This window comes from Hippocampus zosterae, chromosome 4 (assembly GCF_025434085.1).
Source record: "Hippocampus zosterae strain Florida chromosome 4, ASM2543408v3, whole genome shotgun sequence".
Taxonomy (NCBI): domain Eukaryota; kingdom Metazoa; phylum Chordata; class Actinopteri; order Syngnathiformes; family Syngnathidae; genus Hippocampus; species Hippocampus zosterae.
Genome location: NC_067454.1, coordinates 11932219 through 11950307, shown reverse-complemented (window position 1 = coordinate 11950307; position 18089 = coordinate 11932219). Strand labels below are relative to the sequence as shown.

Here is an 18089-nt window from a genome sequence, read left to right as displayed (position 1 = left end):
CCGTTGTTATTAATAATGAATGACTGGGAATAGGGTACAGTATTTGTAAGAGCTTGGAGGCGCTCTCTCTTTCACCATCTGCGCACCTATTTTCAGAATGAATGTGTTCTTTAGTGCAATCATTGTTCAAGTTTCAGAAATCTTAGTTTTAAAGGAGAGAGTGCACTCATAAATCAGGTCAACAGCAAAAATAACTTCTGATTCAAATCTTCTTCCCGCAAAATTGATTTGCATCAATTATATTTGTTTAAACACAAATGCACAGAACACAAAATCACAATAAGAACCAAACTCAAAATTGAATTCAGAGCTTAACAGTTGTATGCAAAGACTTTGTTCACTGCAGCGAGGTGATGATAAACACTAATTTTTATACTTTGTCCTTAATAAAATATATACAATGGCACATAAAAATAAAATGACAATGTAAAATGTGTTATGATAAAACATTTGACACATTCAACATAGAGTTTAACCTATCAAAGTTTTAAACGGCAAAAGTCAGACATGAATACAGTCTGTGTGACATGCACATCATTGACTGTCAAACATAAAAAAAGAACATATTGTAAAAAACCATTGTGTTCAGGCACATACAGTGGTTGCAGACATTCTAAAGATCAACCTAAAAATAAAAAGTTTAATTCTTCAATCTTTTGCATCTAATTTTGAAAAGGCTGATTGAACTTTGATTAAAAAAAAGTAATAGTTCAAAAAAATCACTGTGGACATTTCAGTGCGGCCAAGTGGAGTATGTCGCCCTCTAGTGAGTAGATGTCGAACATGGACACTCAAAAACCTAGAGGGGATAATAGTTAAGACTGAATAGACTGCAAGTAAGGGTTACTGGATTTTTAAAACTTGGAATTCGCAATTCCATCTTACCTTTGGTTCTACTTGGGGAGACCCGCCACAACCTCAGACTCAATACCACAGTGGTTTGAGCCACGCAAGATTTTAAAGAATCCTAAAAAAATGGAAGCACACAAAAACACGTCTGACAATGAGTTTGGAGACTTCTTTATCGGGATAAATGAGCACATGAAAAATACATCCAGTATGATGCAGTGAAGTTCTGAACCATTGAAAAAGCATGCAAACAAGGATTATCTTTGTAAAAGCTCAATATTTGATTGAGTTCCTGTATCAGTTCTCTTTCAATTGTGTAGCTATGAAGTACTGACATACAGCAGACGTGGAATGTTCCTGTAATGTTAGTCGGAGTGAACTGTTGCTGTAACTAGACAGCATAAAGGTGAAGCTGGCGCAGGGCTAATATTGTCTGCTCTGCAGTTTAGTATTTTAATTGCGAAAGCGATGAACATGCAATGATGACCTTGTGATGTCTATTAGACAGGTGAGATAGATTATATGTACTCTTTTTCTTCTTCCTCTATAGCTATAGGATCAGGACCTGGTTTGGGGAGATCCAGTACTTACAATGAAGTGACATGGACTCAGGTGTAAAAAATGAGTTGAGATAACTCGAGTTGAAGCCATATGTTTGTGGAATGAACCACAGTTCTCACTCACCATTATCACCCCAGTCAGTGTTCCAGGAGTTAGCACAGAGCCAATAGGGGACACCATCTTCCTCACCCCAGCCAAGAATCTTGATGGCATGCCCACCCAGCATGGACCCAGACACATGCTGATACACACCTGCAGACAAGAACAACAGGCAAAATCAACCGTGGTCTGGAGTGAATGATAAAGTTTGAAATGTGGAAAAAAAATATTTTGTGAGCCTGTACAGTGCACTCAATGCAATGTACACTTACCAGACTTGTACAGAACAAAGTCCGAATACACAGTGAAGGCTCCCTCTACTGGCCCGTTCTTGTATATTTCCATCTGAATCTGCTCCGCCTCTGACAAAACGCTGTAAGACGTTTTACCTGAAACACACAAAAAATAAGACTGGTCAGTAAATTTTAACTAAAGCAGGATCCTACACTTGTAGTATGCTTCAAGACTCTCAGATACTCAAGTTCAACAGATGGAAGTTTTACTGACCAAAGTGCTTGTCCTGCATGTAGCTTGGCGAGTAACCAGGTTCACACGTGGACACACACTTGGGTGTATTTCCACCCTCTCCAGAGCAGGGAGGTCGGCTACCGTTCACATGGTGCTCACAGGGCGAGATCGTGTACGGCCGGCAACCTGGGTACATGAAGATGACGCTATAAACTCGCACGGTTACGGTTTCCTCGTGGCTTCTTGGTCTATGTGAACTTACCAATGTAGGAGTTATATAGGCCACCAGAGACCAGACCCTCACTGGTCCAGAATTCCCAGGCTGCCGAGGGGTAGCCACCGTTACATCTAAAAGAAGGCATCATTTTAATATGTTGACCAAGCCTCTAAACCACAGGTGTCAAAGTGAAGGCCCGGGGGCCAGATCTGGCCTGCTAAACCATTTTATGTGGCCCGTGAAAGCAAATCAAAAATGGCAGCTTACATGAGGATTGCTAAAATATGTAACAAAATGTCAAATTCTCATATGTAATAAATAAGAAAGATATTGTAAACATTTTCTTGTTGCCAAACAGCCCATTCCAGCAACTTAAACAATAGTTCAATAAACCGTTATTCTTGACTTCTTTATATGATTTCAGTCATAATGGCCCTCCAACGGAAATGGTAACTAAAATATGGCCCGTGACGAAAATGGGTTTGACACCCCTGTTCTAAAACATAATTCACATAATAAAAAAAACACATTACCAAAAGAAAAATAATAAATCGATTGGAGGGGGGGGGCTATAACATCAGGTACAAACAGTTTATTTTTAGGATAAGGGTAAATCATGGGTTTGAAATGACAAAATCATCTGGGATCATCGTTTGTTTTTTTGTTTTTTTTCGCCATTCACAGCAAGTTTTGGTCCCTTTAATCTGTGAATAAGGGGTTCATTAACTTCACGATATACCAGATAGGGCTGAAATTTTTTGAAAAATAATCCAATTACGCCCCCCCCCCCATGCAATATTGCAATTGTTGTTTAAATCAATGTAATTATTTTTTCCAATTTAAAAATTGCATTCTACCTACATATTAGTAGGTAGACTGCGGTCGACATTCTACCTACACATTAGAATGTGTTTAATTATTCAGCCTTACTTGGGTATCTGTGCATTCATTTTTTTTTTGTATGAATTTGGTGGCATGACTGATCAGGTCAGACAGGCTCTACTTCCATTTTAGTTAAGTGTCAGATGTGGACATGGTACATTTTGGAATTATTGTATTAGTGTATTATATAGCAGACTACTCCTGCCAGGGGGAGCGCTGTCAAGATAAATAAAAAAATGTTGCAGTCACCCTACCCCATGCCACACCCATCGCAGCAAGTCAGCAGGTCCTCTGCCGAGACCTCAACGCTGACCTTGGCATTGCTGTGGATGCACACACGATCTGATATGGCCTCTGCAGCGCCAAATGCCTGCAAACAGAGACGACTTTTAGTATTAAGGCCGAGAATTTGCTTTGCTATCTTTCATGAAGCACAATTAAACATTTGAAATCTCAATAAGATCAAAACCGTTTTGCTTTCTCACCCAGCATGACCCACAGGAGCCCTGGTCTCTGATCTCCTTCAATGTGGGACACTCGGGCCACTGCTCCCTCGAGTCAAAGTTCTTCGGCAACCACAGGTTGTCAGCGTACTGAACCCTGCATACGAGTGCAGTTCGGGTTGACTTCATATGCAAGCACAATTTACACCTTTACATAAAGGGCGGCTCATCCAAACATGAAACTCACATAACAGGAAGTTTGGGTCCATTGAGAAACGTTCCGCACAGTTTCTTCACATAACTGCGGTCGACGTTATGAAAGTTGTGAGCAGCCTGTGGCAGAGGAGCACACGTAGGCAGACATGAGTGAAAGAAGTTATAAAACCATCATGGAAGGAACCAAAACCTCACCCTCCAGGTAGTGTTGATCTTGTTGATGTAGTCAACCATCTCAGTGGAAAGCAGGTCGACGTGAGGTTTCGCCAAACTCAGTGACGAGCTGATAGCCAATAACAGGAGGGTTGCACGCCACATGTTGACTGAAAAGACCAAAAAAAATTTGATTATAATTTAAAACTAACAATGCATGCAGTATGAAAGAACATTTCCCTCGGCTCAAACTGAAACAAAAGAAGTCACAAGTAACTAAACAAGAGGTGAATAACTTCTGACTTTTGGTAGTCGCTGTTAAAGTGGTGGTGTAGTTGAGTTAGTGTCAACTATTTGGTATGTCGTTGACATTTTTCAGTTATCCATGCAACTGCTTTGTCTTCTGATTCTAAACAAGTTCAGTCTTACCCCCGACTCCCCCCACTCCCTAAGCCAAACACATTCAGAATGCCAATCTTCAGATTCAAATCAGTTTTCTTTATACACCTATTATGCACCCTCTTATATCCCCAGTCATGTCTAACAAAGCCCCCTTCAGTTGTCAAAAGCATTCCGTTATCACCCTTCAGGAACATTCCGCTGCATTCAAAGAATTCAGTTTTCTCATAAACTGCTTCCTCATCCAAATTTTCCTGTCACTGTTGCTTTTCCCCTAACTGGACACTTAACCCGATCCACTGCCTGCCTTTAGTGCAGTTTGAAGGGCACTTCAGTTTGCAGCATGCAGGACGAGCAGCCATTAGAGATGCTGATGATGTGAAGCGAGTCCTGTGCTGTTGATTAAAAAGCCACTCAAGGTCCATTAAAACCATGACAGGCACCCAGACACATCATCGAACAATCTAATGATGTCTAAACAGTCACAAAAGGAGGAAGCTCTATTGCAGGCAAGTAGGAAATGAATCTATTGACAGTGATTTAAAAATCAAGAACTGTTGAGACCGGCATTGTTGGTCAAAAGTGAGCATGGTAAACATGTCGGAGGTGCATTTGTTTGAATTGGCCTGAGCTCACGCGGGCAAGGCCGACTTGTTCCTCATTACTGAAAGTGTTAAGAGGAAACTAACAGACAATTCCCCTGAACCAACATACATTTTAGCTCATTGTCATCTGAATATGATCATGTGGATTCATAAAACAACACGAATTAAATTGCTTGCGATCGTCGTTGTATTATTGAAGGGTGTAGAACTCCACCCGTGTCACGCTAAGAGAGTTTGCAGTATTTGGTGAAGCGCGGTAAAAGGTTTCCAAATGAATTCATGTTAAAACATTCCTGTAATTAGTAATACAGTAGTAGCGCTAGTTGTGTCGTTTACGGCGAAAGGTTACCGCTGTCTGCTGTTTGCACCGGAAGCCAACGTTCAAATATGATCTGTCGAAAGCCTCAAAGGACTTGCTAACGTGCAGCATGGTCGCGACCTTACCTTCACCCACGTGCTTCCACTTCAGAAGCCAAAGATTTTCAACTAGCTCGAGTGACAGGCACAATGAGTCATAACGAAAACCACACTAGTTTCCAGCCAATGAGAAAAACACCATACTGGGTCACGTTATTCTTAAGTAGACTTTGTCTCCTTCGTGGGTCATGTTATTCGAAACTAGACTTTGTCTCCTTACATGTTCACTTCTTATCTGAGGACTCCCGAATGGATATACCCGTTTTACCAAGACGCGGTGTATTTGAATAAATACTGTAAAAGTAGGTCAGGAAATACACAACCAATATTGTATTGTTTTATTGCGGATCAGCACACCAGCTCAAACAAGTACCGTCAATACATATCCTTCTACAAGTTTCACCTAACTTCTTACTACATTTGAGACAAACCAATGTTGTCATTCCTCTTCAATGTGGACTCGTTTACACAACGGTGATTCATCCAACCAGACAATAGGGAAAAACGACAATGTAGCATCTTGTCTGATCAGTTGTTCTTGCACACGTTTTAAGTTTTACACTCGCTTTTGTCCCACCATAAAATCAGGAACTGTCGAGGTAGGCATCGTTTCGAGAAACCTATACATGAATTCAGTGGCGATGTTACGGGTGCAACCATTCGAAGTGAACTGATCACGGATGGGTGAGGCTAAAATATACATCATCACTCAAAGTATATGAAGGGAAGAAACAGAAACAGATTCCTGAAACCTTCGTCCTTTGTCATCTTGGTATGGTCATCTCCCAATTGCCATTTTGCCAAATTAGCATCTTTTCTGAACAGTTTTTCTTGCATGCTTTGGACATTTATCCGCTTTTATCCAGCCTTGGGTTCACTTACTCTTTAGTTGAATCACAGAGTTATTTTTGCTATTTAAAATGTTGATTATCAGTCGTCCGACTGCTTACACTGGTTTTGTGAGCCTTCAGCTATGTCATCTCTTTTCAAATTACCGACCAAATAATTAATGACTAATTAATTCACCACTAAGTATACTTCACAGACAAATAAAACCCGAAGGAATTACACTAAAAAGTGCAAATAGCTTATCGAAATATGTACAAAAAATACGTATGAAAATGACTTGGCGATGGTAGCCGTTTTGGCTAGTTTGTTGTGTTGCTAGTTTTTGTTGTTGTTTTTTTTAAAAGTATGACTTGACAGATTTAGTTGGATTATCTATCGGCCAACTGTTTGCTCTTCGTGTAATCATGTCGTCTATGAGGTTAAACGGCGAGCCGGTGCTAAAGAAAATAATTACCTGCAGCTAGCTGGTCGGGAGGTGATGAAGAGTGTTCTGCTCGCCCGCTGAAAGTGGGTGAACTAAATAACATTCGGCAGCTATAGTTAGAGCTGAGCTCACATGACCAGTCACATGAACGCCGCTCACGTGATCGACAGGAATCGAAAAGAACGTTTGTCGTTGAGGTCAAAAAGGATTAAAAGAAAGAAAGAAAGAAAGAATGAAAAATGAGTACCCGTATAGATGATAGAGAAGTCCCAAACTTAATACAAATTGTGAAACACTTTCACATTGCATGAAACAAATGTACATTTCAGAATAAAATACAAGACACAAAACAAATGAACAAAAAGTGAAACATTTTCGGCATTTTTTGTTCTGTTTTACACTTGCCGGGCGCCGTAGCCACTGCCCCACCTTGCCGCTTGGAGAATTGATGGTCGCAAACCTTATGCAGTCAGTAAAAGAAGGGAAACAAAAGATCTATAGTAATAATAACTATACTACTACTACTTCTAATAAAAATAATACAGTAATAATAATAATAATAATAAACTAGATAAGAGAGTACTGTACTGTATTCAATTCAAACAATTGTTCATTCTTTCAATTTAGTTGATTATTTGTGATCATCGTCAACTAAACATGCAGACAATTAACAAATACACACATTCACACAAAACAGACAATAATTTATATTCTTATATTGTCGGACACAACAATAACTTAACATAAAAGCATGAATTTTGCGCAGTACCGTATAATTTAAAAAAGCCATCCATCCAATTAATGTGTTATTTTTTCTTGCGTGACAAGTTTTACGCTGATAGTGATATTTTTGTGTGTGTCTGTTGACAGGGCAACCACAGAGAAAATGCCTATTGATAGCTGCTTTCTCTTCCTTCGAGCACCAGCGGCAGACTTTATAAATGATGAGTTATGGAAAATATTGACGGTTGAGCAAGAATTGTTGTGGCGTTTCATCAGCCAGTTCAAAAGCACCAAACAGAACGGCTTTTTCATCAGGGTTAATGACTTTTATTTTGTCACATCAATAGCACAGTTAAGAGTCTCGGCACCGTCAACCACAGCAGCAGTGGAAATCTCAGTTGAGATAACGTGATGGGTGTCCATAGATGGCGATAAAAGACAAAAACATCAGCCTACTGAAACATGTATCAACATGTCTCAAATGTGTCCAAAAATCCAAGACCCCCCCCAAAAAAGGATATGAATTTAAAGTAATGCATTCTGTGCTACTAGGCGGTAATGCAAAGACACACTCACACAAAGAAGCTCCAATTCATAACGATAGTTGTGCAGTCTAAATATTTTCCTTTAGTGCACGAAGATACATGTCATTAGCTGCTTTATTGCTTTGATGTTCACATCCAAGCATGTGCAATGTCTTCTACAGTGTGTGCAGCAGATGCACGTGATCCTCATGCAGATATTATTCATAATTACGCGTAACTTTCAGTGTATGTCCTCGAAACAGTAGTTCACCTATGACCTCTTTCAGTGTAAATATGAGCAGAACAGAGCAAATTATTTGAATAAATAGCTTTCGTAATATGCAACATTACCGCCACAACTCACATCTGCTCTGTTCTGCTAAATCTCCTTTATCACACGATCCCAACGAAATGCGCCAAGCCAGCAAGTGTTTTCAATGTGGCAGGCGCACCTGCAGTAAAGAAAACATTCTAAGCACTGCTAAGCCAACTGCTGTAATTTTTTAAAACTCATTTTACTGTGAGTTTGTTGAGTTTTAGCATTTTTTTTCTCCACGCGCTCGTTTTATTTCATGTACGGTGTTATTGAGTGTTCTGACACACAACTTTAAATAAAAAAATGTGTTAGTGTTAATGTCAGCTACTGTACATGTTGAAAGTGCGAACTGGATACATTTTTAGTTTCCGGATAAAGAGAAGTTCTGGGAAAAGACAAACATTAGGAAACAAGACCCCAACAATTTTTATGTTCTCTGACGGGAGGCTCAGTGTCCTCCACTTTGAAAACCCTCCTGTTACACAGAATACTGCAACCGCTACTCTGGTGACGAATAAACTGTAACAATTAAAAGTTAAAATTTAAGATTTAAATCCTTGAAAGTGAACCTATGAATTATTGTTTTTCTAAATGAATAAACAGCAGTGTGTTTGTATTGCTTTGTAAAAGTAAGAATTCACAAGAACCCAAGTGGTTTAGAAAAGTAGCTGTACCCTGGAAGGCAGCATTTAATGTAAACTGATTCCTTCGTTTGAAAAAACAAACCTTCTAAAATATCATCTTAATGCTAATTAGTTTTTTTGTAAGGTTATTGTAAAAATGTAAATACACTATTATCATGATCGAGATCTTCCTCTTACTATTTTTTTATGGGGAAAACATTTGTTTGTTTTGTTACAGTAAGGTTGTTTATTTCATTTATAGCCTTTTAGTCATTGGGAAAGTTTCATCACTCCCACCAATGGCCAGCGGGAAGACATGCTTCCTATCGCGTATTCTTCAAACTTAACAACAAAATGAAAAATGTCAAAAAGTGATCTGCTATACTTTTACGGATAAAATTTGCTGTTGACCAATGTTATTTGATTTTTATTTTTTCATTATTTATAATTAAATTATTATGAACTAACCAACTATTTAACATGTTCAATGTACATGTCAAATGATTAAATCGCTTTACCAATTATTTAATGAGAGGATTGAATATAAAATGGATTTCACAGCTGAATTACTAGTCATCCAACAATTATAGGATTTTTGATCATGTAAATGCTCAGTGGGCCGAATTTAACAACTCCACGGGCCCAGAGTTGTGTCAGTGAATCATAATAATGATGTTAATTTTGATATTTCCTATTGAACCCATATTATTATTACAGTGGTGCACACCTGCACAGAATCTTGGCGAGAACTTTTCCTAACATTTTGACCATAACCTCCATTTAGAAATTAGATAGATTAAAAGTGACCAAAATACTGGGATTTTGGATACATCCTTTGCCTTTGCACGTTGTTTTTTTGGTTAGTGACCACTGTTGATTTCATCCTTCTTACACGGCCCTCTCTCTGCTGTCCACAAACTGAACCATCTGTTTTCGAGCATGGGAGATGACCGGGGTGAGTGGGACTATCGGAGTGCTGGGTGTAGTGGCACTAGCAGGGGTTGCAGCACCGGGAGTGGATGCAGCAGGTGTGGAAGCGGTGGGGGTGGAGGCGGCAGGGGTAATGGAACCAGGGGTCCCACTAGGGGTCGCACGTGGGGTCGTACCGGGCGTAGCAGGGATAATAACAACCGGGGCCAGACTTGGACTCTCTGCCCCAGCTCGGGATTCCGGACGTGGGGTGACAAAACGAGCCTCTCTGATGCGGTAGGGGCTTCTGTAGATGGACATGGGTGACAGCTCAGACCCCCAGCCTAGGTAGCTGCCAGTGGAGGGAGAGGGTGCATCGATGCTGAAATACGAGGTGGTGTTAGGATCTAACGGTGTGCCTTTTTTCTCTGGGGAGCTGATCAGGAGAGGGGAGTGACGTTCAGGTGACCAGCCAGGGGTCTTGATGTCCAAAGAAGCTGCGGAGGACGACTTCTCGGTCAGGGTGGCGGCATTACTGTCAACGTGGCGCAGGCTTCCCGGTTGGGCAGGGGATGAAAGTGAAGGTGAGCCGTAAATCGCGCTCTGAAATTCGTCATCACCTTTAAAAAGGACACATACAACATGTTACATATGATGTTACCAAATAGGCCCAATTGATAATATTATAAATGGCTCAGTTGTGCTTTCTCTCCCACAATGTAAAAATAATTTGCACCACACGTCACTTATTTCACATGTTTGTTTTTCGGCTGTGAATTAGCTCTCAGCATGACTGCCAAAAAGTGAAATGTGCAAAACGATGCTATCAAGAAACCGTGCAAAGGTTGCGAGGCGTCTGCTGAGCTCTCACTGGTTAGATTAGGCCCCCTCTTCCCCTCTGATGTCACGTAGCGCAAACGCGAGCTCGATGAGAGCTACATGGCATCCTGGGCTCCATCATTTAAAGGTACAACACACCACCGTTTTACAGTGACTGTAAGAATGTGTGTGTGCATATGTGTGTATGTCTTTTCGTTTAATTTCACTTCATTAAACCCTTTTTTAAACATTATCATATCATTATACAGTGCCATATTTTATAATTAAATCCATATAACAAAAATATTGCTGTGTTTTTGTGGAAGCGGGGGGTGGGGAGGGGATTATTGGCATTGCACTTCATTTTGGTTGGGAAATTTGATTTAAGATACAAATAATTTGCACAATAAAAATAAACTGTGATTCGCTGGTTGGTATTTGCTCAGCCTATCACCCGAAGTCAGTTGAACAAAGATACAGTTCCGAGTGAGGACAAGCACTACAGGGAGCATATGGATTGAAATATGATACACTGATAATCATAAAGGGCGACATAAGTCATTATTTATTTATTTATTTCAAACCCCCAAAAAATTGTTACATTCTTTACATTGGCCATTGAACAAAGAGTAGATCACTGATGTTTCTGTTTATATTGGAATGTGGTGTTAATCGTGTGTTGCATTCCAACAAACCTCTGTCCTCTGTCCGCGGAGGACTAAAATCGTCTGTGATCTCTTCAAGAATGGCCTCATGCACCGGGATGATCTCTGGAACCATTCTAATATCGTGGATCGTTGTGGGAGGAGCTTTTCTCACAGGTCTGGCTATGACATTGGTCAGAGCTGGCTTTGGTGGTGGTGCCACCTCTCTCTCCTGGAGAAGCAAAGAGAACATTATTATGATGTATTTAAAAAAGCAATCTCTTGTATTGGACCTGATTAGATTAGATACGTATACTCAATAAAGTGGCCAGTGAGTGGATAATATGCCTTTGAATAGGAACCTGTGGTCATTGATGGGCGGAATGTTAATAATAGGATTACCTGAGCAGCTGGGGTCACCTGAGGTGGGGGTGGCTGAGGAGCTGGTTGTAGGACCTGAGGAACCTGCGGTGGGACACGTGTAGCCTGATGAGAAAAGAAACAAGAACTATAATGGCGCTCGATATAGCACGAAAGGAGCATCTGTTATAAAGTGCGGGTGAGGAAGTAGATGAATTGGACCATCGTCCCAATAACTGTGAATTCTATCTGCTTTTTCAAACTGTTGGGTAATTCTTGGGCTAACCACACCACGAAAATTAAAGAAACCAACTCCCTATTTAGTGATTCCTTTTTCTGAGAATGAAGTCATTTTTGATGAGAGATTGTCATACTTTTATGAGAATAAATCAAAGACAAAATAGTGGTTTTGTAACTTTACAATGTTAATGTGCCATTATGAGAAAAGCCATCATTGTCCTATTACAGAAAAAAGTGACATTACAAAAACTAATTATTGTCAAAAAGTAAAATTATTTTATGAGGAAAAATGATACAAGTCATAATATCATGAGAATAAAATCGATAAGATAAATCATTTAAGGATCAAATCCCACAACAATTACAAATTTCTTTCTTGCAACAGTGGGTGTGTCCCTCAAAAATATCTCGTCTCTCACCTCACCTCACCGCTGGATTTTGGTCTGTTTTATTGCCGCTTCTCTTGCCTTTTTCAGACTCTTTAGTGATTAAGGCCTAAACTTGACTTGAATACTCTTAGCTGTGCATGAATACAACAAACCTGAGGTACACGACGAGGTTCATTGCCATAGTGAATCTCTTCACACAGACCCATGAGTCCAGCAAGACCGCCTTCTCCGTAGAACGACCAGATCTTGGGCACGTCTCCTGTCTTTAGAGCCAAACGAATCAGCAGCCAGTGATGATGCCTCCAGCCCTCCCACTGGAGCGGGAGGTCCATAAGGGTGCCACCTCCTGATTATGATTAACAACCACAGCCATGAGGATGAATATCTGAATTGCTACCGTGTATGACTAATTGGTTAACTGAAAGACCGAACGGACCAGACAGTGTTGCATGGCGATGGAAAGTAGGCGTGACTTTCTCTTCCAACGAGAGTATGGATCCACTCTCCATGCAGGCGCCGCTGATCCCCCTGCGGCGAATACTCTGGAAGATCTCAAAGGATTTGGGATGAAGGAAGCGATAGTACAGCACCAACGATATCACACCTGCAGCAGACGGAAAGATAAACGTGGATATGAGGTATGTGAAGCTCACCAGTAATATAGAAGTTCAAAAAATGGAGCTACTGACAGGCACTTGTTCGCCTCACCGATAAGGAAGCTGCAGAGGACCGCAGCCGGGATGGCCACCGTATCCCATGACACCATGCTGAACAACCAGGACGAGGCCAGCAGGAGGAAAATGTTCTCTAAAAACATTACCTGAAGTAGAGGAACACACATTCAACATTTCATTAGTGATTTTTTTCATTGAGTCATGAGTGAGTTAGAGCTATCGGGATTATACTGTATATTATTTAGTGGGCACTAAATGTCCATCAAAAATGAAGATGAGACTGTATCCTTAAAAAGTATATGGAATATTGCTGTAGGTCCTTGTCGCAATACGCATAGTCTGAACAACAACAATGGACCTAAAAGTAGGGAGAAAAAAAATCAATTAAAATGCATCACATTTAAAAGTTAAATACAACTTGTAACAGAGCTAACAAAAGCACTCCAACTTAAGAAAGTCGAAGCCTGTGTAACATTATGCACAGTTTGATTATTTTCTTACCACTTGGGACAGAGCCCACGGTCATGAGAAGTACGCTTGAACACATCAAACATTCACACTCACAATCACAGCTATGGGCCATTTTCAAGTCTTCAATGAACCGAACATCATCATTAATTTTCTTGGAACGTGCTAGGAAGCCAGAATACCTGAGAAATCTCACAGCAGATTGGTGAGAACATGCAAACGCTAAGAGTCAAAATTTCAAACACACACACGCACGCACACACACACACACCCACACACCCACACAAACACACACACAGTCACATACCAGATAGAAGCCAGCCATGCGGAATCGTGATGGCCCGTACTTCACGTTGAGGAAGAAGAAAATGTGGATGGCTCCAAGGACCAGATTGAAGAGTCTCCACCGACTAGTTGAACGTATGATGTCAGTCTGCTGAGAAACCATCCAAAATGTTGCCCCCAGCCAGTGCACACCTGACACATAGAGAACATCGCAAATTGCAGCTGTTGTTGAACAAGCAATAACAGGACCTCTATCATTGGTCAACCTTGTGTTTTTAATTAGGCCTTTGCAAAGCAATATGACACTCTCAGTCAATTTCTCCCAAAATAACGAGCTAACCATAGCTCCTCTCCCATATACACAGATTTGCACATTAATAATCTCTCACTTTAATGTTTACAGTACTGTATATGAACAATTCTTTAAGACCCCTCATTAGGTCTCACGAGGCGGTGCAAATCCCAAAACAAACAATGATTTTTGTGATGCCGATAGAAATCGACTTCAGATAGCATTTTTTAGGGTGACTCACCATGCACAATGATATATTACACTTGACTAAAGGTATGATATGATGCCCTATACATATACACAGTGCATACATGGTAGATATATGTTATAGGTAGCTAAATAGCTAGCTAGATACAGTATATAGACGAATAGATACTTGTAGAGTATAAGATGCTGTACTTTGTAAAAATAATGTGCATAGAATGAAATCCAGCACCTCCGCTTTACACATACTCACCTATAACACCAAGAACCCACTGTTTGAAGACTCGCGTGAAAAGCATGAGGACGCCGAATCGTGAGCCCAACATACTGACCTGCACACACGCAAACATATATAGTATAAAGTACACACACACATACAAACAACACCCACACAAGTAAGCGGAGACAGTGTATTTTGTCAGAAAGCCTCTTGAAAGTGTTTACCCTCCATAGGAGCCGACAGAAGATGGATGCAGGGGTCATTTGCAGGTGTCCTGGTCTGATGAGGTGACATGCTCGAGCGTACAGGACCAACGCCCAGGCCAGAGATAACAAACACACCGCAAAACACACTGACGCTGAAGGAGAAGAGGGAAAAACAGGAGGTGTGGAAAAAGTAAAGTGTGAGAAAAAGAAAATAACTCCTATACACTATGTCAGCATGATCTCTAATGTTGCGCAGAGAACTCATGCTTAAAATTCATCACAGAAGTTGTTGACATACTTGGTGTTTAAGTTTTGGTTCACAAAGAAGTTCAACTGTGCCCTGTGTGTGAATTTGGGTCATTATATTTATTATGTATATCATTCCTGATGGGAAAATGGAGGTGTTTATTTGTCTTTTGTTGCAAATGAAGGGGGGAGGGGGGTCATGGCTCAGTGGTAGACTGGTCATCTTGGTTGGTGGGTTGATCCCCGGCCATTGCAACCTTGTCGAAGATACTGATGCCACGTCATCAGCATGTGAATGCGGTAGCAATGTGAAGTGCTTTGAGTATCTGAGGTAGAAAAGTGCTATAGAAGTGACAGCCCATCTACTATGGAGATTGTTTATTAGTGGGCCACTATTTGAGAAAAGACAATACATGTCACGTTTACAGTACTTCCTCCCTTCAGACATAAGTAGTGGCATTATCTTTCCTACCTGGAGATTTGATGCCTATATCAGTGCAGATGAGCACGTATGTGTGTAGCAGTGTTTCGGGGAGGGTGACCACCAAGGCCTCCAGAAAGCGTAAGGCGGACACGTCAGCCTGCTGCATGATCTCTCCGTACACGTCCATGTCTGAAAGACGCATGCACTCCCACAACCTGCCAAGGCCACACATCAAATGCTCTATCCTTAATTCTCACAATGTGTTACCCAAACTGCGTAGCCAACACAAGCATATACAATGGGAAAAGAAGCTGTTGCAATGCCAGCTTCTTCTCAGGCGAAAAAACCCCAAAATGTGTCTCATTTCCATTCCCACAAGCACAATAAACATTATTTGATGCACGACCCACCTTTTGAAGATACCCAAGTGCAGTATGTGAGTCCAGGTGAGAGACTTTCTGCGGATTCGTCCATCTGAGAGGTACCACAGGTAGCTGAGCCACTGTGGAACCCAACCTGGAATACCATCAATCGAGATCAACCTTTTCGATCTATCTGTCTGTCTGTCTGTCTGTCTGCCTGTCTGTCTGTCTTACCTGGTAGAAGGAAAAGTGCAGTGAAGCCAGCCAGATGGGCGTAGCAGTAGTTGTGACCCACCCAGAGATAGTATACAAAACAATAGATCACTGGAGGAAAAAAAAGGAAGATTTACACTGCTGCACAATGACCATCCAATGTAAATAAGTTAAAAGTCAGTTTAGTAGTTGTCCCTGAAAGGGTTAGACGTTACTACAGTGAGCACCTTATCGTGTTATCAGGTTACAGCAGGGGTGTCAAAATCATTTTTGTCGTGGGCCACATTGTAGCTACGGTTTGTCTTGGAGGGCCGTTATGAATTTTGGGAAACCATATAAATGTTTACTCAACTGTACATAATACATAAACAGCGCACAACAGATTGATGAATAACTAATTTTAAAATCAGAAGTCAAGAATAATGATTGTTATTGTGGATTACATATTTCAATTTGAAATTTTGGTTCAGACTTTAGCAAGCATCATGGAAATTGACACACTTGATTTGCTTTCACGGCCTACATAAAATGATGTGGCGGGCCAGATCTGGCCCCCGGGCCTTGACTTTGACACCCGTGGGTTACAGGGTGCATGAAAGGGTTAAGGTACTTTCTTATTGGATATCATACAATGTAATTAGATAAATGTCTGGTTAGTGCCAGTGACAGTGATTGCATTGCTACTCAATTAAAGCAAAATAGACTGCGACCAACTGTGTTAATTCGGAAAAATGGATGGCTGGTTAAAAAAAGTAGTCGTTATCATGTTGTGATACCCTTTCCATAAATTCCTCATACGAATTCCAAGTTTATACATAGCGCTCCTTCTACAAGCCTAGTTCCTCAACAACATTCATATGACCTCTGCAATGCTCTTCATCCCATCTGAGGAGAAATACAACAGCTCCAGCTCCCTCTTTCCCCTCACAAATGAAAATCAAACCCTACTGCAACATGGGTCCCACCATTACAAGGCAGCAACCTGGGGTACGCCCATGCTCTCGTTTTCCCCCCAAAAGGGGTCGTGCTGGAATGTGTCAGCGTGCTCCTGCAATCTTCCATCTTATTGGTGAATAAATCATTTTGGGATGGTGCAGCAAGGAGGGGGTGAAAGCATGTGGCATGAGTCTGCACTTTTGCTCTGATAACATGCATCATGCACTGCTGCAGTCCGTGACGTCACACAACAAACACACACACAACTTTCACTAATATTTGCACCAATAATCCCACAGCCACTACACCCCCTGCTACCATCAATCAGAAATGATGTGTCACAGCTAGTCTAGACATGGTATTTCTGCAAGTTAGAGCATGTGAATGTGGATGGATGTATTTTCTGTCCTTGCGAGTGTGTGAGTGTGTCAGTGTCCCAGGTAGGACTCACGCGCCGCCCTCTCTGCGACGATGAGGACTGCAGTGAAGAAGAAGACACAAACTTGGCAGCAGGCCATACAGGAGCCTTCATGCCTTGTATGGGTCGAGTAGTCCCTCATGGCGGCCCTCCACAGTCACACGCACTGTGTTCTGGAACAGCCAAACCAAACCTGGTGGCAGATTGGCGGCCCGTGGTTGCTCTGGTCCTGCAAAAGAGAGCGAGAGAGAGAGAGAGAGATGTGCAGGGGATGGAGGGGGGGGGGGGGGGGGGGGAGTTGGGGTAGGGCGGGGGTGTCCCGCTGCTGCAGAGCCCGCGCTCACTAGAGGTGCGCGCTCCCGGCTCTCCTGTTAAAGAGACAGCAACCTTGCAGCAAATTAAAAAAAAAAAAAAGTTAAAAAACTAAACTCCTACACTTGTTTATACATGGTTAACATACTTTCTTCTTCTATTATATGTGTATACAATCAATTTATGTATTTATTTTATTTTTGGGGAGAGAAGAGTGGAAGGTCATCATCATCAAATAATGAATCAAATTGTTTTATAACGAACTTCTAATAAACTATTATTTTCACATTATCTCATCTCATTATAATATACTTAATCTATCTTATTACACTGGTTAACGGGTCATTTTAGTCAGAGATGACGCTATGTGCTTGTAAAATTATTTTGGACGTTAATAAAAAAAAAGCTAATTTTTTATTTACCTATAAAACATCAGGTATTTCAGATATTTTCATTTTTTTAATGTTCTATAAAAGCTTGCACAATAAGGATTTACACAATCTCGGGTGTGGTTTGCCTTTTCCCCCCGAAGTCGGCAGGGTCCCTGCAACCCTGAGCAAGTCAAGTTGTATAAAAATTGGATGGTGGGATGGCCATAATTTGTGTTATCTGAATTTAGTTATGACTTTTGGCCAATCTCAGAGTCATCTGGGGTCATTTAAAAGCACAAAGAGTGAAAATGGTGTGAACTCAAGTTGAC

The 18089-nt window shown here is 41.0% G+C and overlaps 2 protein-coding genes and 1 long non-coding RNA gene across 5 annotated transcripts; 1 reads left to right on the top strand and 2 right to left on the bottom strand.

Moving 5' to 3' along the window:
* Positions 1-219: 219 nt before the first annotated feature.
* Positions 220-6770, bottom strand: ctsba (cathepsin Ba). The gene is made up of 11 exons (XM_052064236.1): positions 6613-6770; positions 3931-4058; positions 3767-3852; positions 3562-3676; positions 3331-3446; positions 2240-2325; positions 2017-2163; positions 1782-1898; positions 1534-1662; positions 886-967; positions 220-799 (listed from the first exon to the last, which is right to left on the bottom strand). Exons 1-10 carry the CDS (start codon positions 6683-6685, stop codon positions 894-896), a joined length of 1071 nt encoding a protein of 356 aa, XP_051920196.1. The 5' UTR covers positions 6686-6770; the 3' UTR covers positions 220-799; positions 886-893.
* Positions 5416-11386, top strand: LOC127599968 (uncharacterized). Of its 3 annotated transcripts, XR_007962222.1 has the most exons (5): positions 5416-5605; positions 5898-5993; positions 10122-10261; positions 10556-10644; positions 11241-11373. It is a non-coding gene; the product is annotated as an uncharacterized LOC127599968 (long non-coding RNA). The 3 variants fall into 3 exon arrangements; XR_007962221.1 differs by lacking the exon at positions 10556-10644 and having other exon boundaries at positions 11241-11386; XR_007962220.1 differs by lacking the exons at positions 10556-10644; positions 11241-11373 and having other exon boundaries at positions 10114-10238.
* Positions 7610-17364, bottom strand: xkr5b (XK related 5b). Its single transcript, XM_052064233.1, has 13 exons — positions 17111-17364; positions 15745-15834; positions 15559-15664; positions 15197-15363; positions 14497-14630; positions 14306-14384; positions 13579-13748; positions 12838-12949; positions 12566-12733; positions 12282-12475; positions 11543-11626; positions 11192-11372; positions 7610-10297 (listed from the first exon to the last, which is right to left on the bottom strand). The coding sequence occupies exons 1-13, from the start codon at positions 17217-17219 to the stop codon at positions 9657-9659; spliced, it is 2235 nt and encodes a 744-aa protein (XP_051920193.1). The 5' UTR covers positions 17220-17364; the 3' UTR covers positions 7610-9656.
* Between the last annotated feature and the right edge of the window lie 725 nt (positions 17365-18089).

Bases quoted from the DNA above. Each gene is read 5' to 3' on its own strand.
- ctsba (XM_052064236.1), bottom strand. From the start codon at position 6,685: ATGTTATTTAGTTCACCCACTTTCAGCGGGCGAGCAGAACACTCTTCA. The intron at 2,326-3,330 runs GTAGGGTGACTG...GCCTTCTTTTAG, and splicing joins TGCGATGGGTGTGGCATGGG to ATGTAACGGTGGCTACCCCT. The intron at 1,663-1,781 runs GTAAGTGTACAT...TCTTGTCTGCAG, and splicing joins CTTTGTTCTGTACAAGTCTG to GTGTGTATCAGCATGTGTCT.
- xkr5b (XM_052064233.1), bottom strand. From the start codon at position 17,219: ATGAGGGACTACTCGACCCATACAAGGCATGAAGGCTCCTGTATGGCC. The intron at 13,749-14,305 runs GTGAGTATGTGT...TCTATGTGTCAG, and splicing joins GTGGGTTCTTGGTGTTATAG to GTGTGCACTGGCTGGGGGCA. The intron at 11,627-12,281 runs GTTTGTTGTATT...TTTTCTCATCAG, and splicing joins AACCTCGTCGTGTACCTCAG to GCTACACGTGTCCCACCGCA.